The sequence below is a fragment of the Thunnus thynnus genome, chromosome 18 (assembly GCF_963924715.1).
Source record: "Thunnus thynnus chromosome 18, fThuThy2.1, whole genome shotgun sequence".
Lineage (NCBI taxonomy): Eukaryota > Metazoa > Chordata > Actinopteri > Scombriformes > Scombridae > Thunnus > Thunnus thynnus.
In genome coordinates, this window is record NC_089534.1 from 20,158,009 (window position 1) to 20,180,981 (window position 22,973).

General features: G+C 40.5%; 3 protein-coding genes across 3 annotated transcripts; 2 read left to right on the top strand and 1 right to left on the bottom strand.

The window, feature by feature from the left end:
- Window positions 1-143: 143 nt before the first annotated feature.
- On the top strand, window positions 144-5,544 carry zpax1 (zona pellucida protein AX 1). Its single transcript, XM_067572519.1, has 21 exons — window positions 144-313; window positions 405-481; window positions 561-656; window positions 741-865; window positions 1,526-1,669; window positions 1,771-1,866; window positions 1,994-2,158; window positions 2,231-2,327; window positions 2,412-2,629; window positions 2,712-2,868; window positions 2,947-3,155; window positions 3,254-3,371; window positions 3,469-3,668; window positions 3,740-3,854; window positions 3,936-4,105; window positions 4,175-4,278; window positions 4,375-4,505; window positions 4,596-4,785; window positions 5,013-5,154; window positions 5,245-5,374; window positions 5,461-5,544. Exons 1-21 carry the CDS (start codon window positions 294-296, stop codon window positions 5,538-5,540), a joined length of 2,784 nt encoding a protein of 927 aa, XP_067428620.1. The 5' UTR covers window positions 144-293; the 3' UTR covers window positions 5,541-5,544.
- Window positions 5,545-9,043: 3,499 nt separating this feature from the next.
- Window positions 9,044-16,582, bottom strand: LOC137169521 (uncharacterized). The gene is made up of 21 exons (XM_067572752.1): window positions 16,455-16,582; window positions 16,304-16,362; window positions 16,132-16,218; window positions 15,929-16,050; window positions 15,693-15,836; window positions 15,439-15,537; window positions 15,176-15,346; window positions 14,722-14,824; window positions 13,176-13,396; window positions 12,499-12,655; window positions 12,213-12,424; window positions 12,003-12,117; window positions 11,549-11,748; window positions 11,351-11,465; window positions 11,099-11,268; window positions 10,921-11,012; window positions 10,492-10,622; window positions 9,782-9,971; window positions 9,508-9,649; window positions 9,325-9,421; window positions 9,044-9,155 (listed from the first exon to the last, which is right to left on the bottom strand). The coding sequence occupies exons 1-21, from the start codon at window positions 16,475-16,477 to the stop codon at window positions 9,085-9,087; spliced, it is 2,721 nt and encodes a 906-aa protein (XP_067428853.1). The 5' UTR covers window positions 16,478-16,582; the 3' UTR covers window positions 9,044-9,084.
- Window positions 16,583-17,890: 1,308 nt separating this feature from the next.
- On the top strand, window positions 17,891-21,933 carry kcns3b (potassium voltage-gated channel, delayed-rectifier, subfamily S, member 3b). The gene is made up of 2 exons (XM_067572853.1): window positions 17,891-18,075; window positions 18,653-21,933. The coding sequence occupies exon 2, from the start codon at window positions 18,657-18,659 to the stop codon at window positions 20,154-20,156; it is 1,500 nt and encodes a 499-aa protein (XP_067428954.1). The 5' UTR covers window positions 17,891-18,075; window positions 18,653-18,656; the 3' UTR covers window positions 20,157-21,933.
- The last annotated feature ends 1,040 nt before the right edge of the window (window positions 21,934-22,973 follow it).

Below are 22,973 nucleotides of genomic sequence, written 5' to 3' on the forward strand. Positions count from 1 at the left end.
ACACCTACACATTTTCCACTCTTTTCACAAGAAACAGGGCAGCACAGGGGCACATATCAAGCGCACCTGTTGCTTCAGAGGCAGGTGGATGATCACTGATGTTCCTCACCTGTGCATTGTAATCAACTGATATATAAAACAGCTGGTGATGGCTGAGTAATGCAGTCAGCCTGTCACTTCAGAGTTGGTTTCTTGCTGGGGCTTGCTGGGGTTTCAGTGCCAAGCTCTGATAGTGGTTGGATTCCTGTATTGTTTTTGTGGGGGTTTTGGTTTGGCTGTGTTCAGACTGTAATATGCGGAGGCTCGACAACATGTAAGTTAATTTTCTTGCTTTTTTTTTTTTTTTATGACTACCATATGACTTACCTTTGACTTTTCTAAACAGTGTATTTCTTTTGTTAAAGATTGTTATGGAACTTGATGGCTGCAGTAATCATCTTGGGTCAAGCAAGGCCAAATACGAAGCTCCATTTGCAGTCAAGTAAGACTTAATCCATTAAATCACTTTATATCACTGTAAGTCGGTTCACACTCTGCTTGACTGGCCTTTTTTCTTTTAGGCAGTGGTTTAAAGTCAGACTGTGCAGGTAATCTAATGAGGCTGTTGTTGGACAAGGCTCTAGCAGTGGGGAACCAGCTCGAGGTGGACGCCATCAGTGAGTATAAACTCTGCTAATGATGAGCAGATTGCTTCGTTGCTGAGGAGAAATGATCCTTGTCATGTTTGCCTCGTCCCTCAGATGGTACCCAACACACTGTATTGACGCCCAGCTTGGCTGCTCAGTGTGGATACAGCATGGAGTCTGACCCATGGGGTAACACCAGAATCTACACATCTCTGCTGGGCTGCTATGTGGACAACAAAGTACGTTTAGCTGAAGTTATTAATATTTTTTATTGCTTTTGCAGTGATTATAGCACTTGGTTTAGGTCTCATATTCCCCTGGAAAATTCAGTCTCAGGCTGATCTTAATGGTTATGTTATCACTTTATGGTTATTCAGGCAGACAAGTTGATCCTAATCTTTATACTTTCTCAATGCTGAAATACTTAAAACCAAACCTGCGATCAGTGTTCTCATTGAACAATTTAAATTTTTGTAACCTATATGTAAATTTCTCATTTTGTCTTACATGAAGATGATGTAAAAACTCACATTTGCAAACTTGTTTCATCTGCTGAGGCTTTTAATTCACTGTTCTACAAAACATCACAAAGATGATATTCCTATCCCTTCCAGTCCAAAGTGAGGTCTTCAAATATGTTTTGTCCTAAACCCAACTTCAACTTACAGGTATAGGAAGAGAAAGCGGTAAATATTTATATTTGAGAAGCTGAACAAAATGATGGGTGTTTGTTCCTTGAAAAACCTGCTCAGCTGCACCACACTTGTGGAACAGCTTTCCTAACCATCTGAGGGCAGCACAGACCCTGGACTGTAGCACTTTTAGATTCACTGCAAATGAAAAGTGCAGAACAAATTAAGTGTGTTTTTGTTTTGTCCCCCCCCCCCCCCCATTTGTAGGAAGATACAACATTTAACACTGGCCTGAGACTCCGAATGTACAGCCAGAGTCCATCAGAGGTAGTCAGTCATGATGTGACGCAGACGTGCAGCTACTCTCGGTGGGCCTCCAGGGAGATTCTTTGCGACAGGAACTACATGGAAGTAGGTCACTCCACTGTGATTCACCTGTGTGTGTGTGTGTGTGTGTGTGTGTGTGTGGGTTCACCAAAATGTATAACGTGTGTGGTTTTGTTTTTAAAAAGGTGTCAAACCACATGGCTACACCTGATGCACAAGCTGAAGCTAAGGGGCAGGCTCCAGACGTTAAAGATGACTCAAAGATGAACGCCATCCCTGGTGTATGTTGGATTAAACGGTTCACAATTTCATCTTACTATGCACCATTTGGCATCCCCTTTCAAAGGGAAAATGCAAACATTAACCCTTTTTTTTTTTTTTTTTTTTTTTTTTAAATTTTATATACAGGCCACTGACAAAGCACATGGTATCTGGAAGATGACGTTTCATACTCCAGAACCAGTGGCGATGGTGCTGAGGGAGGCTGAACAAGCTGGCTACGGTGCCATGACTACATCTAAGCGTCTGGTTATGAGAAGCCCATACAATACAGCAGAGACTTATTCTGAGGATGTAAGCGACACACCTCCCCTCTGGTTCTTTATTTTCATCCTCCATAAATTACATTAAACACTACTATTTTAGGTGGCTGGAGTCCCCATGGAGGTTTTCAAGGTGAGCGTTTACTACAAGGCACCGCATGGTTTGACTGTTTTGAACTTAGCAGCGGCGTGTCCCAAAGGTGAGTCTCAAGCCGCTCGTGGTTTTCATGTTGCCTCAACTGAACATGATCTTATCATAATATATCAAAACTTTATAATAACAGGTGGCGTCCTCTTCACTGACGATGTAATCTCTTGGCACGTACCTCGCCGTGTGACGCCCCTGATCGATGGCAGCTTTAAAGTCCTAGAGATGCACATGGGCATCAATGGGCAGAGGCTTGATAAATCTCAGATGGCTGCTCGGGGTTACACGCTATCTGCGACGGACTTTCACATCGTCATTGAGTTGCCCGTGGGCTCTCCAGATGGTTACTACAAGGTTGGGTAGTCTTTAGATTTAGATGAGACTCAGGTCACTGGTCCATTTGCATGTTTTATTAAAATGCCATGAATAATTGCAGAGCCATGCCCCAGATTACCAGTACCACATCACCTACACTGTGGAACCCATGCTTGAGGTGCTGTGGAGATCCGATAAGAGCCAAGATGATACCAGATATAAGATTTTGTTCCCCATCACCACCCCTCTGATGCCCCGGCCACCCCAAGTCTCTGACCGTGAGTCCAAATTCCTCCTTGAAAGATTCAAGTTAAGGCTTGTGGAAAAGGTTTAAACTGCCACTTTCTGTTCCTCAGTTACCAGCACAGAGGACAGGCTGTTCAGTGTTCACTTAGGGACCTTTCTTCATGATGTGGAGCTCAGGAACATCACCTTCTCCACTGGGGTCCTCACCATTGAGGAGTGCAATACCAAAGGCTTCACAGTTGAGGAACACAGCTCCCCCAATGGAACAAAGAGCTACACTCTGCAAGTGTCCTTCGATGCTGATGTTGTCCTGACTCACGTATGTAAAACGAGTTACATATGCTAAGACACACTACACCAGCTTGTTTCTACTGTCTTTGTTTTCAGTGACATGACTAAGCTATTTGATATCGGCAGAATCCTGAGCCTTTGGTTACAGTCTACTTCCTCCCTCTGGTCTTTGGATTCATCATCTTGCCTGAAGAAACTCCATTTGCTCACCCAGTGGAGTTGCAGGCCTCTCTACAGGATGTCGGTAAGATCATCTGGATTTGGCTCTTTTGGAAGACATCCTCCTCACAATGGCTGCTGTCTTCCAGAATGTGGGATTAATGCAGTCTCTTTGCTTTCAGTTCTTCCCACAGTCACTGGCACTTGTGACCAGAGTAAGTTTTACATCAGTGTGAAATACGGGAGTCAAGGCAGCAATTTCCAGACCATGGTTGGACCACAGCAGCTAACGCCTGAGCTGGCTGAAGTCTATAATTTCCAAGAGAACAGCACACAATTCAGCCTTCAAGTGCCATACACTGCCAAGGACACAGTGTTTGAGGTAGATTAACTTCAGAACTCTCAAACTGACTCAATTCATCTGCACTGGATAACTCGCTCTCTGTTTTGCAGTTGATCACCTCAGATTCAGTCAGAGCCAGACTTGACTTGCTTCTGTGGGAGCCAAACAACAACTGGGTGCTTGGTGACCTCTACCTTTCCTGCAACTTCCCGTTGACGACAATTGGTAAGTGTTTCTCTTTTTTTTGGGGGGGCGCAGCTGTCTGTCAATGAGATGTTTCATGCCCAAATTGTCATCTTCCCTCAGAGTGCTACCCCAATGGAACAATGACTGCTCTGGCTGTGAAGGTGGAATCGGTGCCCAATCTTATTCCCAGTTGGCTGACTCTAAAGGACAAGTCTTGCAAACCAGTTTTTAGCGATGACCGTTTTGCACGTTTCACTTTCAGTGTTGATTCCTGTGGGACCACTAGAACAGTAAGTGTAATGTCACCTAAACTATATATATATTTTTTTGTTATGTATTAATGTGCTTTTTGTGTTTAGTTCTTTGACCACTACATGCTATATGAAAATGAGATTGGCCTCTATAACAACAACAACAACAAAGGAGCAGCAACTTACACATCACCAATTGATCCAGACTACAGGTAAGCAGTTGTCCCTTATCCTGATGTATCATCTGGACAAATTTTAAGATTACACCTTAATTTATTTATCTTTTAAACTCATGCACTCTCCTGTAGGCAAACAGTTTCCTGCTACTATGTGGTCAATGAGACTCAGACTGTTACGTTTGGCTACAAACCGAGAAGCAGAGACCCTGCAGCAGAAATTGGGTCAGGACAACTTATGGTGCAAATGAGGCTGGCCCAGGGTAAGGCTGAATTTTGCTACAAACTAATCTGTTTTGAACTCATATTTCTGAACATGCATTTTTCCCTCTAATGAGTCTCTTCTCCTTCAGATTCATCATATGAGCTCTTCTACCAAGCCGAAGACTATCCAGTAGTGAAATACCTTAGACAGCCTCTGTATTTTGAGGTGGAGCTGATGCAGTCTACTGACCCTCGCTTGGAGCTCATCCTGGAGAACTGCTGGGCTACTCTTAATGAAGACAGGACATCTCTGCCTAGTTGGGACATCATTGTGGACAAGTAATGTGCCTAATTCAGTCTCTCTATTGTGGCGTGTTGTTGGTGGTTTTTTTTTTTTTTTTTTTTTTTAAAAGGGAATTTATTGTCACTTGACTAAATGCTCATGTTCTATAGTATCCAGTTAAATCAAGATGTCTTACAGTTACAGTCCAGTTTCATGGGTTTAAAATTTGCTCTAACACTAGATTAATTTTTGGTTGCTTGCTTCACTTTTTTATATAAACCAGCTGTGAGAACCGTGACGACAGCTACATGACCATGTTCCATCCTGTTATGGCTGACACCAGGGTCACCATCCCATCCCATATCAAACGCTTCTCTATAAAAATGTTCACCTTTACTAAAGATGAAGAGGTTCTTAAAGATGAGGTAGTGCACACTTGTACATCCAATGAGTGTCAACTGGCCACATAAGGCAGCCACATCCAGCCCTGCATACTAAATCCTTCTGTTCTACAGATCTACGTCCACTGTGATGCAGTGATATGTGACACAAACAGCCAAGCAGACGGCGCCTGCAGTGGACAATGTGTGCATCCTACCACCTTGAGTAACTCCAGATTTCAAGGGGTAAAAGGAGTAAAAAGGGGTAAGAAGTACAGACTTTCAACCCTATCTTGTACTTAGCCAAACTAAATCTAGAAGTGAATGTTAACTAATACTCTTGTTTTCCAGAGCAAAGAAGTGCAGACTTGACTCACCAAAAGATCTCCTCAGGACCCATTCTTCTATTAAACTCTCAGTCAAGCCTCTGAATAAGTTTCTTAAAACTGTTTTGTCCACAGTTTCTTTGCCTGTCAAAGGCCCATCTGTCAAAGCAGACTTTCTTGCCTGCCATTCTGCATTGTATAAGGTACAGCTAGTCACTACTTAAGTGAGGTCTGAAGTTTAATACTTTTTTTTTTTTTTTTTTTTCTTTTTTTTTTTCTCCCCTCCCCTTTACGGAGAGCTATTGCAGATTTGCCTGATCAATAATCGGTGACTTTTGTATACAGACAATGCACTTACAACTGCACGAATCTTTTAGAAATTGCTGAGAGGATTATGTAGCAGCGACACTACTGTGCACTTTGTGCTGGTGTCAATTAATTTCTAAAATTAGAAGCCTTGACCTGTACTGTGAGCTCCATGCCGCCTTAGCTCAAATGTCCCAGTCTTGACTTTTTTTGATCTGGAAAATGGTACATTGTGTACATGTGCTTGGCTCTTTTTTTGGGGGGGGCTATAAGGCAACTTCACAACAAGACAAATGATCAATGCACCCAGATAGAACTGGCAGAAGTGAGAAAACGCTCTAATTGGGGACAACACTGACATTTGAACAAAAATGTAAATGTGCTGTCTGCTCAAAGCTAATTTTCACCAGTAGTTTGGACATGACTAAAAATAGATGGATGAAACACTTTAAATATAGCAGAGTTGCAATTGAGATGAGAATGTATCAGCTCTGTCCTACAGTCTCAAAAAATGCAAACAGGGACAATACACTATAAATAAGTCAATCTACATGAGTTGTTTTAACAAGGCTGTATGCAGCACACTTATTTGCATAGGTAGAGTATTCCAAGAATTTGCTGCTCTCACAGAAAAAGTTGATTGTCCAAGTTTGCATCTGTATGGGACTGTACAGTCGCCTCTATCCACTGTCCTTGTTTCCCTGGATGTACTTTCCATACATTTAACCAAGTAGCTTAAAGGAGGAGGTGCTATTCCATGCAGTATCTTACATATGGTCCATATGCCATAAAACTTTCCATACTGAATAAATTATACCTCTGAGTGATATAACATACATGCGGATGGTTCCACTTATCAGAAAACCTCAGCATATATCTGCCTTTTAAATTTCTGCCTCCACTGCAAAATGACAACAGTGAATGGAAATTTTAGCCTTTTCTCTCAGTAACAATATCCTGGTTATTCTGAATAATCCTCAAATGTGTGAACAGTTTCCACCAGATTATATTATACACATAGGGGCGAGTGTAATGTGTGTGTATTATGATGAGGCTGACGATACATTTTCTGATCTGGCTGAACAGTAATACTATTTTTTTGTCTTGAAAGGTAAAAGTTTTAAATCACTGAGTTTCGTTTTCACATTGCAAAATAGTTTTTTTGATGTTGGCCACTCACCTAATATTAATCTTCAGTTCATCGTCCAATAATACCAATCATACTTTTTCATTTACAAACATTTGTCTATCTTACTATTCATAGTTTTTTGTCACTACTCCTTATGGGTGTAAAGATGGGTGGATCTTTAGGTTCTGGTGGCAGCCAGTTAATATCCTTTGTGGCAGAGTCAGATTTCCACAAGAAACAAAATCCTCTGACTAAACATCTTGGTGTAAGTTACAGTTGTACAATTGTGGCTCCATTATGTACAGTCTGTTGGTTTTGATGTCATTACTCAAAAACCTCTTGAACTATTTGGATGTCATTTTTATATAGGTAACTTGCACCTATGTTCTGCTTTTTTAAATGTTTTTACAAGCAATGTTAGAATCACAATATTGATTGAAACACTAGAAGTCAAATGTTATATCTGCCCCCATGTGCAGGGGTGATTGTATCAGCACATGAGGGCAACACATAATACCTTCATGTGAATACCAAGGACCACAATAAACTCCCAAGAATATAGATATAGTTAAAACAATTTATTATCCAATGAACAATTAATTCCAGTTTAATTTAATCTATTAATCATTTAATTATACTGAGAAAACCCTACTAGCTGGGTTGTAGCCTGCAGTTGGAGCTGCTGGTATTTCTCCTGCCTGAAACTTTTCCTTCTTTATTATAAAACGGTACAAGGTCACATGACAAATGTCATGCCGCAGCCCTCACTGAGTTGCCCTTTGACACATCACTGGAGACAACCTCCAATATAGACAACGGCACTCCCCCTCCTGTTTTCCTTGGTCTGAACCTAGACATGCTATGAACAGAGAGTGCATAGGGCCTAATCTGTAAAATGTGTAAAAATCAAATGGTTCCAACCAGGATTTGAATGAGTTTCAGTACGAGGCAACTATTACAAACCAAAAATAATAGTTGAAAAATGTTATTTTTCAGTCCATATGGCAGTATTAAAATTAAGACAACTTCTGATTCATAAACATTGAAGATTTTGAAAGCATGACAAATTGGCTCTTGGCGGGAATTGAACCCAGGTCCCCAGATTGAGAGGTAGAAGACAACCACTGGACTTTGCCACAAAATATATAATAAAGAGTATACAAAGACATTTAAACTGAACACAAAATAGTTTTCTTAAATTATTAGAAGAGAAATAATCTATTTTGATGGCATTACTAAGCCAGACACCATTTTGATGGCGTTGGGGTCAATTGTAACACAGTGTTGCAATTGACCCCAACTGTACTACCCATGACACAAACTACCCTGCTGGCTAGAAACAATGAAGCTAACATTGACAAAGATATCAAATGTTAGACAACTGAATGGTCATCAAAACTAGACAGATTTAACTTCATAGACATTAAAGGTTAAGACAGGTTGAGGAAAATTCTGTAGATGAAAAATGAGTCTTGGCAGAAAAAAATTGACAAGTATTAGACATCAGATTGTCCTTTGGCAGGCAGAGAGGAATCATCACAGAGCATACATAATGACTTTCATGGTCTCATTTCTGATTGGTGCAATTTGAGATGTTACAATTGCCCCCAGTCTCCCTTAACTCATGTTTTAATATTCTTAACATCTGGAACAGGTCCAAAACTCTTTCTGCACCATCATTTCCTTCAGTCTCTCCCTCTTTTACATGTGAAGGAGAGAAACTTATAGTTTGAGGTTAAACATCTCTTGTTCAATTCCACTTTAAAAGTCATAGTTTAGAACTTTAAACTAGTCAATATGCTAAACGCATAATTTCAAAATCACCAATACATTGAGGTTTCATTATGTAAATGCATGTTTGTGTAAGAGACTGAAAGCAGTAAAAGGATCAGTGAAAAACAGTTAAATTAAATCACTGCTGTCATTTCTAATTATAGTCCTCCAGATACCTGTTTTAGCTACGTTTGACATTGAAGTCACTGACAGGAGTCAGGTTTGATCACTTTTGCCATCACAATAATTGAGAAAGACACGCAGACAAACAAAACCTCTTCCTACACAATTTTAAAAACTTGCTGTACCTTAATTATACTAGTATAATTTGGGGGGGATCCATGAACATTTAAACCAGTCAAGTCACACCTTTTAGAGTAATATTTCCAAGAACAAACAAATGCAATGGATTCTTGTAAAAATCACTTTATTAGGATTATGTTAATTTATAAGGATAGGTCTTGATGACACATGTTTGAAACTCTGCATGTCTGGAACAGCACGTCTTTGACCTGTCGAAGAAATTTAAAAAAAAAAAAAAAAAAAAAAAAAAAAGCCATTATTGAAGACAGTTTCCCAAAAATCAGAAAATGTTAATGATATTTCAACACTTGAATAAACCACTGAAGGCTTCATGTCTAAAAAGTGAAAAATCTTAAGTGCGTGGATTCCATACTTTACCTTTTAACTTTTTTCCCTGGTTTGAACACTGCCCATTACAAACTCCATTGAGTGGATTTCTGGCATCACAGATCACAACATCACAGTGGACGAAGAGCTACAAGACATGAACAGAGATTTATGGCCATCTTGATCCATATTTACAATAATGAATGAAAAATACATTGTCCTCTTTGAAGTCACCTGGTGACTCAAGTTATCCTGGTCTTCAGCAAAGGCAAACATCTGGACCTCAAAGCGCTTGAAGTGAGAGGGATACTGTACTCTGGCATCTGCCCAAACAGGATGGAAGACCACTTGGTAGGGGTCCACCGGGTTAACACAGCTGGAACAGAAGAGGATGGTTTAAAGTGCTTATTGCATATTTTTTTTAAATTTAGGTAAAAATGTCCAAGTCCACAAAATGATCTTCATTTTATCCACCAAACTGAGTCAAAGCAGGACAATAACAGGTTACCCATTAATGATGAGATTCCATCTGGGTTGGGAAGTCCTGTCGTCATTCTGTGTTGCCCAGCAGTTCTCCAGCTCCAGTGACACTTTGGGGTTTGTAGACCTCATCAGCTCCACCTCAAAATACAGCGGCTGTTGAAGGTACTTTGCTATAGGATTTTCCTCAACACTGTGAAAAACGCTGTAGGAGTCGTCTACAAGAAGAGACGATGCGTTTAACAGGATTAAGACTTCAGACTGAAAAAAGGGTTTGTGAAAGACAGTGTACACAGACGTTTTAGGTTTATGAGAGTGAATCTAACTCAGTTGAAAAGCACATGGTCCTCATCGTCCCACTTGCCCTCGCCAACTTGGTCATTAAGATGATTAGGTTTAAAGAGGTTCCAATGAACTTGATGTCAGAGGTCTAATTACTTGACCAACATGATTAGCTCAAGTTCAATTTGAGAGAGTGCTTCCTGACTTTATAGGACACAATCCCTTTACTAGTTTAGAAACTTGTGCAACTCTCAAAACAACCTCTTACCACTACTGTCCACGTCACCCCACAAAACACTTCTGCAGGTTAATGATATTCTGATGTGTCTACAGTATGTTGACATGACAAGAATTTCCAGTAATTTTTCTACTTCCTGGCTTTGTGTGATTTTATGACTTAAACATTTTAAAGTTGATTAGAAAAAAAAAAAAAAAGGCATCCTAAACTTCCCTTACCCAGAGCAAGTCTCATTGCAACTTTTAGCTCGCCTTTTGCATTTTCAGCATATGGTTCACTCCTGCGAGGTCTGGTGTGGAAGGCTACAGCATGGGTTGTGTTGATGTCATAGTAACAAGAAACCTTTAACCTATAGGAGAAATACAAGCCATAAGACTTTAAGCTTCGATTTAATTGATTTAAAAACTGCATTTCATATAGGTCTGACAATAGAGTAAGTATCTATCATTTAGCTTTCTTAGTCTTTTTCCCCCTCATTACATTTTAAGAGGAGGAACAAGTCTTCAGGCCTTTGTTCCTGTAACAGAATTTAAATTGCAATTTGCACTGAAATAACTGCGATTTGTTTGAAAAGCATAATGTGCTTTTTAAATGTAATCAGGGAAAAAAAAACAAAAAAAACCAAAACATTTCTTTTAGAAACTCACTCATATTCAGCCTCGTCTGTCTTCACCCTTTTCGGTTCAAGTTCATCTGGCAGGGAGATTTCATTTTCATACAGCATGAAATTGGGCAAAAACTAGCAGAAAAAAAAAAACAAAAAAAAAAAACTTTCAGGTCAATCAGTGTCACCAGTCTACTTTAGGAAAACAGTCAGCATGCTACCTTTCTGGTCGTCCCACAGGAGTTGCCAGAGAAGACAAAATAAGCATAGCGGTCGTCGCTGTAGGAGGGACCACAGGAGGGATCTCTGAGGGTGAGCTGACTGGGATTCAGACTGGGAACCGACTCCAGTTTGACAGCCAGAGCCGTCATGGTTCCATTAGGGAAACACTCTGAAACAAGACAATCACACATCAGTATGTGTTGAATGTTCTGTCTGAACAAAAACCCTTAATTTTACCCCTCAAAGCAAACCAGTCAGTGTTGAGTGGAAATTGCAAGCCAGAGAGAATTCTTTGAGATTTTTGTTGGTTTCTGGATTCTTCAGAACCACATCAAGTCTTGTTCTGATGGATGATGCCTCAACAGCCTGGAAAGTTTTAATGCAAACTTGTTAAACAAAAGCACAAGAATTACAATCCTATTAGTTTATAAAAAGTATTCTGATCACACCTCAAACATAACATCAGGGGCTGAAAATGGCACTACAAAACTGAAGTGTGTCCTGTTCTCCATGAAGCCGTACTGCTGAGCCAGACCTGAAGTCAACATTCGTTTTCCCACTATAGTCTGGAAGTCGAAGCCTTGTGTCCCATATTTCACGAGGACATAGAAATTTGTATAATCACAGCCACCAGAGACTGAGGGAGGAACTGCAGATAAGGGGAAAAAAAAAAAAAAAAAAAAAAAAAAAATTAAAAAACAAATCTGCTTAGAAATGCAGCTTTTGGTTTACAAGATGACTACACATTTTCTATTACTATTAAAACTACCTCTGTGCACTTAATTGCAGTCAACTATTCAATTTGGCCTTTTATGTACTGATTACATTAGCAAGATTGAGATGGATTGATCCTCCTGTGCCCATTTTGTTATGAATAAATCTGTCATGTCTTAGAGTACAGACCTATATCTGCTAATTTAGCTTCCAGATAAGCAGTAAGAGAAAATGGAGCAAACTCTGGCAGGACCAGCAAGCCAAAGGTCAGGTGAAGAGAGTAGACTGTAATCCCCATTTCTCTCTGTTGGGAAATGGAGAGAAAGATTAGCAGGAAAAAAAACAAAACACAAAACCAAAAACACCCTACACAATATCCATTTCCCAAGTTGAGCTTACCATTTGTAGGACGACACGGTCTGTGAAGGGCACTTGGAGTGTGATGACCTTAAAGCTGCTGTTAGGGGACCTGTGCTCCTGGATATTAAAGCCTCTGACATTGCAATCTCCCACTGACAAAACCTCACTGGGGAAGGTGATGTTCACTAGTGCCACATCAGAGGCAAAAGGCCCAATCATCACCTTAAATATCTGCTCCTCAGGTAAAGTGTCTGTGGGGCAAAAAAGAATGAATGAGGGCGGCTTGCAGCACATTTAAGAATCAAGTTTCAAGATAAAGACTCACTGTCAATAACTTGTGGAGGTTGAGACAGTAATGGTGTCGTGATGGGAAGGAGAACTTTGTATTTTGTGTCCTCGTGAGTGGCGTCTTCAGTCCAGAGTAGCTCGAGCATCGGCTCAATCGTGTAAGAGGTGAAGTACTGATTGTCCTGAACGTGACTCTGCAAAAGCAAGTATTATATACGCATAACAAAGTCTGAACCTGAATCATGTGTTACATCTCACACTGAGTTGGCAGATTCAAATATATTTAGGGGGGAAGACAGATTGTATGATTTGGTAGAAGTGGAAGTCATTTTATTTTGTACTGAACATACTGTGATATTTTAATGGAATGGCTCAACAAAACAAAATATTCTGGTGTACAGACTGGCAAAAAAATTATTTTGTTGTTTAGGTTTTCCAACGTTGTCTAAAAAGTGTGGAAAAGGCAGCCAAATGGACCAATTAGTTTTTACTTGGCTTATCTAATTTACAGTAAATTTTTTAATCAGAGATTTATAGATTTTGTTGTAAACCATGAAGGTCTGAAAATCTTTGTGATGTTTATTTTAGGGCTTTTTTGTATTTTTTATTTATTTATTTTTTTTTAAGTGTATACACGCATTCTGAATCTGGCTTTTATAAATTTGTGGTGTTTATATGAAGTTGTATGCATGACTAAATCTCAGTGCCACTGACCTTAAAGTAGCCACCGACTGCCCCAACAGGAATTTCAACGATGATGTGTACGTCATTGACAGTTATGGCGTATCGTCTGGCAGCCATCTCAGCAGTGTCGAGTCTCTGGCCATTGATGCCCATATGCACCTCCAACAGTTTAAACTGTTGGGACGAAATCAGCGGGTCAATGTGCCGGGGCACGTACCAGCTGATCGTGTTTGGAGTCAAGGCAACGCTGCCTGTACATTGATAGCACACACACACACACACACACACACACACACAGCAATGAGAGAAGCAAAGACCCAACAGTGATTAATTTTAGGATCTACAGTCAGGGCCGTAGCCACGATTTTAGAAATGCTGAGATCATGTGTCCAAATTCCCTGCTCCCTTTTATTTATTCAGTTAACGGAAAAGTTTGACATTGAGAAATTAACTTCTTTTTTGCTGAGCGTTAGATAAGATTGATACTACTCATGTCTGTACGGTAAATCCAAAGCTAACGCCAGCAGTCGGTTAGCTTAGCACAAGGACAGGAAATAGCTAGCCTGGCTCTCTCCAAAGATAAGAAAATCTGAATATCTTTTTGAAGTATGGTGTTCCTCAGCCTTGGCACTGACTCTACATGTCTCTGGATCTCTTCTGGAGGGATGAACACCATTCTTCAAAGAGATATTCCTCATTTGGTGTTTTGATGATGGTGGTGGAGAGCGCTGTCTAACACGTCGGTCCAAAATCTCCCATATGTGGTCAATTGGGTTGAGATCTGGTGACTGAGAAGGCCATAGCATATGATTCACATCATTTTCATACTCAAACCATTCAGTGACCCCTTGTGCCCTATGAACTGGGGCATTAACATCCTGGAAGAGACACTCCTATCAGGATAAAGGTGATCACCAAGAACAACTTTGTATTGATTTGCAGTGACCCTGCCCCCTAAGGGGACAAGTGGACCCAAACCATGCCAGCAAAATGTCCCCCAAAGCATAACAGAGCCACCAGATCCCCTCACTGTAGGGGTCAAGCATTCAGGCCTGTACTGGTTTTTATCTTGTTAGTTTAATCAAAAAAACAGAGGTAGATGACAAATTGTGAGTTTACAGAGGTTTATGTGCCAGATCATTTCTTGGCTGAAGCACAGGCAGGATGGCTTTAGCTGAAAGTCTTTGGTCTGTACAGTAAATATGAAGCTACTGTCAACACATGTTCAGTTTAGCACAGCACAAAGTATCAGTCTTATCCAACTCTTGGCAAGAAAGCAATAAGCACATTCCCCAAAATGGTGCTGAACAATTCAATTAAATTTCAATTCAAGTTTGTTCTCCCATTCTGGAGGACAAATTTGTTCTGTTGACTCAACGTAACCAAATAATATATCTAAAAATACTAGAATTAGCCTATAAAATGTCCATTATATGCAATTTTAATTCACAACTATAAATTCTGTCCATGTTGCTAAAACTCCACATTTGGGAGTCCCACATTCCCAGAGAGACTAGTGAGTGCATGATTTCCGTAGCTTTGGTTCTGCCTACAGCTCTCCGAATGTTCTCCTTACCCTCCAGTATTGGGCAAGCAGCTGCTGCGTCAATTTGGGTTGCAAGCCACTTCTTTTCAAAGATTGTGGAGGTTTTGAGCACCGTCATCGGTATCCCTGCTACCTGCAGGGTAAGTTACAGAACATAATGCATAAATGCTTGCGTTTAGTCCAGTTTATGCTTTAATGGCAGAATATTCATGCATACTGTTGCGACAAAAAAAAATTTCCAAGGATGTAGGGAATTCAGTGGTGGATGTTAATAAAAATAAAAGTAGACTACCAATGTGTTTAACTGTGCCAACTGGATTTGGGACAAAGTAATCAGTCTAATTACATTATTTGATCTAAATCTAATGGTTTGCTGGCTCCAAGTGTAAGTAAGTAGTGAGTTATCAAATGGGCTGCAAGTAATTTAACCTGCCTGAAGGGCAAAAATATCAAATCAAGCTTGTTTGAACTGCAGTGGACTCACATTTTGAGTGTATGTTTCAGGTGCAGTCTTTGAACTTCGCAGGACCAGCCTTGAGGGAGTATTTGCTATTCCATAACCTCGACTCTGGGCCTCCGTCACCTTCATAATCCTCTCCTCAGGAGTGAAGAACACAAGTGTTGTGATTCTGAATCCTGCGTCTATCGGCTTTTTCTGCAAGTCAAATATCACAACATTACACACTCAAAATGATGTTTCCAGATCATTAAACAAAAGGCCAAAATGTACCAATTAGTTCATCTAACCTCAGCAGCTCGTCGAGGATCACCAAACTTTGAATTAGTCCCTGAGACGGGATGCTCAGGCAGGACGTAATCATCTGGAACTGCCCTTTTCACAGACACCTAGAAATGAGGCCACTCCATAAGTGATGATCTATGTCTCCCTCTCCCCTCTGCAGTGACAACAAATGTACCAGCCTTGATGCTCACATGGACACAAAGCCACTTATCATATAGACTCGAACACGACCCCTGAGAGTCATGCTGCATTCACTTGCCTCCATATAGTTACGGTCACAAACGATTTCCCTGGAGGCCCAGGCAGGGTAGTGGCAGGTTTCAGCCACCTGGTACAGCTCATCTTCACCCATCTGGTTCCCATGCAGTCGAAGATTTAAGGTTGTCGTGAATGCTTCATCTTCCTACACGCACACAGAAATGAAACTTGAAATGATTACCACATTAAGACACACATTTGGTGCTGCTCTGCAAATTATATTTCCAGTCTTGTTACCACATTTTGAGCAAAACAATTTTGAAGGGAGGCATAAATCATGGCGTTTCCCAGCTGGTCTATCGTCATGCTGAAGCCACACTGAGATGCTAAACTTGATGTAAGAAGGATGTCAGAGTTATCTGAAGAAAAAGAGGAGTGTTAGAGGAAAAAGTAAGAATATAAACTTAAACAAGAGATTGAATTCAGAAATGTGAACTTACTAACGACAACAGCAACTTCTAGAAGATTCCCTCCAAGTGGACCAACATCTACACGCATGACACTCCCCAGACATTTTGAACTGATATCTGGGATTTAAGATTTTCATTGGTAAGCAAACAGTACAATTTGTGTTTAAGGGAAATTGCATGAAAAAAAAAGACAAAAACTTACTTATAGCAGGCTTCTTTTGAGCCTCTATGTTTGCAATTGTTAGCAGGATAAAAAGCCACCTGAAAAAGATTGAGTCATTTTCAAAAACAGCAAGAAATCAAATTTGAAAATCTGTAAACAAGGAGGAATGAATAAAGATAAAACTACGAACCCCAATCCAAACAAATGACTCATGGCACAAGAGGTGTGAAACTGGTAACCTCAGTGTCTCTGGGTTTTTTTGTCACAGTTTTTAAAGAAGTTTATGATGGGACTACTCTCTACAGGCCAACCCTTTGGATGAGCGGAGGGAGATTCCTGTTCAACAAATACAGCCACGCACAGGTGGATCCTATTACAGCCTGATGAGGATAATTGTGAGTGTCTTATTATCTGGCCTGAACAACATGAAAGAGGCTGGTTGCACTACCTGACTTTATGTTTAAAAACCACATTTAGGTGTTCTGTACTTCTTTATGTCTTTTCAGTTTACATGTAAATGTTCAATTGTTAAAAAATAAAATATTTTGTAAGTAAAATATTTGACTTAGTGATCATCTACAGCTCTTCGTCAGACACAAATGGGCAAAATAAATCAGTGTACTAAGGTAACCAAAAAAGAACTTTACTAGAAGTTCAGAAACAATTGGTAGGAGAATTACAAGATAAATATGGAATAAAATATGCTTAAGATGTCCTGAACTCAAGATCCAGGGTCAAGATCTACTCTAGGTAACAAACAAAAAAAAACTCACCAAAAAAAGCTTTTATTAGTGGAGAATATTGTTTCGCACTAAAAACAAAATCTCAACAAATTTTTATCTGCTGACCAATATGAGGCTACATTTTTTTATAGACTTTCACCTCACATAAAATGAAGATCTGACAGTGAGTCTGTTTTATTTCATTAACATAACTTGTGCTGACAAGGTACACATAAAGGAGACAAAGAGAGATGTTAAAATGCCACATAAAATCTAAGACTAGAGAAAGTCCTGCAGGAACAACAGGTTTATCACATCTGGGAGATACTGAACAGATTACCACATTTTCAACCAGCTGGGTGTAAAAAAAAAAAGCATAAAGAAAAAATAAAACAAGCCAAAATTTGTTGTTAATGAAGTCGCTCCCCTCACAACACATTCAGAGGATCTGCTCCCATGATAGAGACTTGATTTGGCTTGTGTTGGACGGCTTTGGCAGTGAGCCTGCCAGCAGTGCTTTCTCACAGAGGACTGAAATGTCAGTGTGTTTTTACTTTCTTTACTCGCTCATGCGCAGACAGTCAATGTCATGTTTACAGTCGTTTCACACAAATAAGTGCAGTTTTTCCCCCCAAAAAACATTAAACATGCATTTCAAATGATAACCAAAACTTGCAAAAAACAAATATTTCAACAGAACTGCAGTTTACTTTGAGAATATTCGGCTATGATTGTCATCACATGGTGATGTAGCCTAATTCATAAAAAAAACCGTATTAGGCGACTATATAGTACTGCAGTAATTTCCTCGCAGGGTTTTCCTAGACCCGAGCAGTCTCTCCCTCCCTCCCCTCCCCTCTCCTCATCTCTCGCCCCTCCCTGTTCCCTGTAAAAGGGAACAAACTGCCTTCGTGCCCGCTGTCCCGCCTCCAGCTCCTCTTGTCCCGTCCGTGAAGCTGCAGCACCTCGCTCCGTCCACCGACCTGCTGTATTTGCAGAATTTTTTTTCTGTAGAAGAAGAAGAAGAATGTGAAAACTAAACCACCCGCATAAAAGTTATTTTCATGGAAAGAAAGGCTCCAAGTACTGGTAGGTTACAGCTCTACATCCTTATATTAAATATGAGTGAATTTTAAAGTGATAGACTTACTGATAAATAGGGTTTGGTGTAAGTGAACAGTATGCAAACCACTCTGAATTTCTTTTGGAATAGAGATTAGAAAATAGACCCAGGAGATATCTGCACATGCTGGAAAACAGTCTTTGGCTTTAACAATTGCTTGGAATTGTGCGTGGGTTCAGTTTCAACTTGTTGCCTCTCATTTCCTCTGAGTTAGTCTAGTCCGCTCTGTAATTTGACGCTTCTGGTGATAATCCTGCACTTGAGACCTCCAAGAAGTGACGGTACCTCACGACTCTTCACTCACTCCAGCACAAGCCATTTCCTGTGTGTACTGTATTGATTTTTTTCCCCTTCAGAGGACTAATGTGTTCTACAAACAGTGCAGCCAGATAAGTCTTGATAGACATCCATCCAGACAAACATACCACTCATAATCCTGATTGTTGATGTTTTGTCAACATTTGTGTTTTCCTCATGGAAACAATTCATGGAAAAATCTATGAAATTGAAAAGACTTTATTTCTCTTTGTGATGTCTCATCAGAACCATGGGGTATGGGCAAATCCTCCACCAGCGTGGGAATGAGGAGGACCAGGTCCACCTCAACGTGGGAGGGGTACGACATGAGGTGGATCCAGACACTCTGCTCCGCTTCCCTCACACACGTCTGGCTCGTCTGCTGCACTGCCAAAGCGAGGCGGCGATCCTGGAGCTGTGCGACGACTACAGCCCGGCTGAGAGGGAATACTACTTTGACAGGAATCCCAGGGTTTTCCTCTGTGTGCTCAACTTCTATCATACGGGACGTATCCACATGATGGAGGAGCTGTGCGTCTTCTCCTTCAGCCAGGAGATCGAGTATTGGGGCATCCAGGAGCTCCACTTAAGCCCCTGCTGCAGCGACTGGTTCCATGAGAGGAAGGAGTACATTGAAGACAGAGACTGGGACATCAGGAGTGAAGACGGGCAGCAGCCAAGCTTTGACTCTTCCTTCGAGGAGCTGTCTGCCCTCGATAAAGACCTGGCCAAGTTCAAAGGTGCCTGGTGTGGGGAAGTTAGGAGCTACATTTGGCTCCGGCTGGAGGATCCAGGTCATTCACGGGCCTCAAAAGTCATTGCTGTGGCTTCTCTCAGTGTGGTGTTGACCTCTATTGTTGCCATGTGTGTCCACAGCATGCCTGAGTTTCAGCTTGTGGACATCAATGACAGACCCATTGATGACCCCGTCCTCACCATCCTGGAGGAGATCTGCATCGCCTGCTTCTCCGCCGAGTTCATCATCAGGCTGATTGTTGCGCCCTCTTGCAGGAAGTTCCTTGGAAACCCCTTAAACATCATCGATGTTGCCTCCATCTTGCCATATTATGCCACTTTAGCTCTGGAGACAGCTGATGAGGAGACTGCAGAGGAGAACGAGGACATACAGAACGTGGGGAAAGTGGTGCAGGTTCTGCGCCTCATGAGGGTTCTCCGAATCCTCAAACTGGCCCGGCACTCCATCGGGCTGCGAGCGCTGGGTGCCACCGTCCGCCACAGCTACCATGAGGTGGGTCTGCTTCTTCTGTTCCTCTCAGTGGGGATCTCCATTTTTTCCGCCCTCATCTACTTTGCGGAGAAGGAAGACAAGGACACTGATTTGGAGACCATCCCTTCAGGCTGGTGGTGGGCCACCATCACCATGACGACAGTCGGCTATGGTGACACCTGCCCGGTGACGCTGGCGGGGAAGATAGTGGCCACCCTGTGTATCGTCTGTGGACTGTTAGTTGTGGCTCTGCCCATCACCATCATCTTCAATAAGTTTTCAAAGTATTATCAAAGAAACAAAGCCATGGAGGAGCAGGGTATCACTAAACCTGAGAGACAAGATCCAGACCTCCCTTATTACAACATCAGAGACTTGTTCACAGACAGCGTGTATCCCTTCATAGGGGGTATCGCCTTCAGGAACAGTGAGGGCAGTGGAGGAGAAGATACAGATGCCTCCAGTCTCCAGGACATAGAGGTGTATTATAATGACACTTGTGAAAATGGGGCAGCAAAATGAGATTCTTGCCATTTCACCGAGTGTTGCTCCCTTTATGACTGCAAGTCACTCCGTGCCTCTCAGGGCAGAGCGCTCCATCACTAACGCTGCCTTCCTGCACTGTCTTCCTCCTGCAATTTGACAGAGAAATATCGCAGCCATGAGGAGTTTTTTTTCTCTCTCTACAAGGGAATAGCTTGTGAAATATACAGCGTCGCTAAAACCAAGAAATCTAAAGGGAATTATCTGAACCTTGCTCAGAGGTTTGAAAGCCCATTTTCTGCTTGAGAAAACTGCAATGATGCATGTAGGAGGCCATAATGTTAATGTTTTTCAAAGTAATGTCCTGTATTGATTTGTCTGCTTGCTGAAAGTTCAGCAAATGCAAAAGTCTAAAATGACAACAACACTGTCGGATTTTAAAAAATGGTATCATAGATCTCTAAATTGACTGATGTTACACAGTCTGCATGAACAAAGATAAATGCATTTTGAAAGAGAGTAAGATAAAATAGTTGTTTAGAATTATGCAATATTATTGATGCTGATGAAGAGAGACACACAGAGCACTGTGGGAAGCACTCATATGACAGGTTATTGTTATTATATTTTTGTTTTTGGACAGTTGTGTTGGCATGCTGGTTGACTCTTGGGGGTAACTTGTGTTGACATGAAATAAAAACTGACTCAGTGAATCAGAAGAAATATGCCTCTCATTTGTGACATGGCATACAGTAAATTGTGCAGCTCACTCATTCAGACAAGGTTTCCTGTTCAGGTACATTTATTTACACTTATTTATAGTCATATCAGGAAAACGGTGTGCAGGATTCCACATCTTTGCAACACTTTTTGACAAAAATGACTCTAAAATCAAAATAGAAATCTTTAACAATGTATTTTCTTCAGTGGTGAAATGCACTGAAGATACAGAGAAAACTTACTTTACCTATTCAAGTCTTTTCAGTTCCTCAAAGTATTGATTTCCTGTCCCGTGTTATCATGTCCGGTTGGGTGAGCTGCTGTCCTACTAGAGCAAAAGATGTAAAATAAATAAATAAATGAATGAATAATTCTCTCTGCAGGGGACTTTAAGGTGTTCACACAGTTGACCAGAAGCATCTTCACTCAGAGCTAAACCCACCAAAATGTTAGTTAAATTATTCATATCAGTCATTGCTGTTGTGGCAAACATTTTTTTTTTTTACCTATTTCTTATTGGACTTCTCTTGGTTTCTTATCTGCTGGCTGAATTGACAGCAATTGAAACCTGTTAGTAAATTTGTGTAAATGGGTGTTGGTTGGTTGCTTCCAACAGTTTTTACTTCACAGCAGCTGTTTGTAGAGACTAACTGCAGCCTAACCTGAACAGATAATCCAATTACAGCCTGATTATTCTTTAATAAAAGTAAATGAGTTTCGATTACTTGGCTTCCCTGTATCAGGTGTGCATCACATAGGAGATTAGCATATTGCTTAGTCCACACTTTCTGTGTTTTGCTTTTGTCAGCTGCCATTTATTGTAATGACAAGCAGAGAGTATTGGTACAGACAAGCATTGATTATCTTTATGTAGTGTGCTGGATATGTGCAGGATTGAACAGTTGATAATGTGCACTACATAATGGTGTTTTTGCAGGTGACAGGATGTATCTTGATAAATGCATTACATCAGTGGTTCCCAACCTAGGGGTCACAACCCCTCAAATGGTCCCAAGAAAAATCTGAGGGGTCACCAGACAAATGAGGGGATGACAAGTTGTGTTCTCTTACTCAAAATTAAAAACATTTTTCAGACTTTTCTCTTATTTTTTCTCTTTTCCTGTGAAGCTCTTCAGGACTCTGAAGACTCAGGACTCAGAAATCTTCCAAAATAAGCCATCTGAAAAGGAATAATCTCAAATTCTCATAACTTGTGTTCACACCAAGGATATAACTCTTAACAAGTCTTAACAAGAGACTTTGTTTGATTTTAAAGGTTCACAAGCCTCCTCTTAAGTTCAAAGTTACCCTGGTTATAACATAAGCGCTTTATAAGTGAAGATTCACACATTGTCCCTCCATTTACACTAAGTTAAAATGTGTTGCACCACACAGACTAGATCTCATGTAGATAGTTGTCTCTAGATATTTACACAAACTGCCAAGTGTAACTGTTGCGTAGCTAACCAACAGAGTGACAAAACTACCATTAGTTTGCATGTGACCCGTTTACATTGAAGAGTAAAAGAGGTAATATGGTTGATAATGTATCTGATCAAAATGCTTAATAACAGTGTAAACTGGGAAGATTTTAAATTACATTTTACAAAAATAGCACAAAATACCTCAAATTACATAGTGTTCCACTAGCGTCAGCTAGGTTACCACTGTCCAACATTTCTACTAAATCTGAAACACTATTTCTCCATGGATGCATGAATAAATAAACAACAGTAATACCAAAATTTACAGAGAATTGGAAGTTACTGTTTCAGCTGGTGATGCTACAGTCACCTCCTGTTTGATAGATTTAAACATTGTGAAAAGTTTGTGAATCACTGCATTACACAAAGTAAAGGGAGGTAATGAGGTAGACATTGCAGTATTTATGGCTGTAAAGTGTAAACAAAAGATTAAAAATGAATTATGGGTGCCATGAAATGATAATGGATGCATATAATGATCATTACCACTGCTATTCTGCCACTTTGACCAATGTTGTCACCAAGAATGTCACTAAAACTCATAGAAGAATAAGAATAATGTAACAATGCTGAAAGCAGTGAGAACACACATTGGTACAGTATGTAAGGTAAGAAAATCAGTATTGGTGCAAAGTAACATCAATTGATTTCT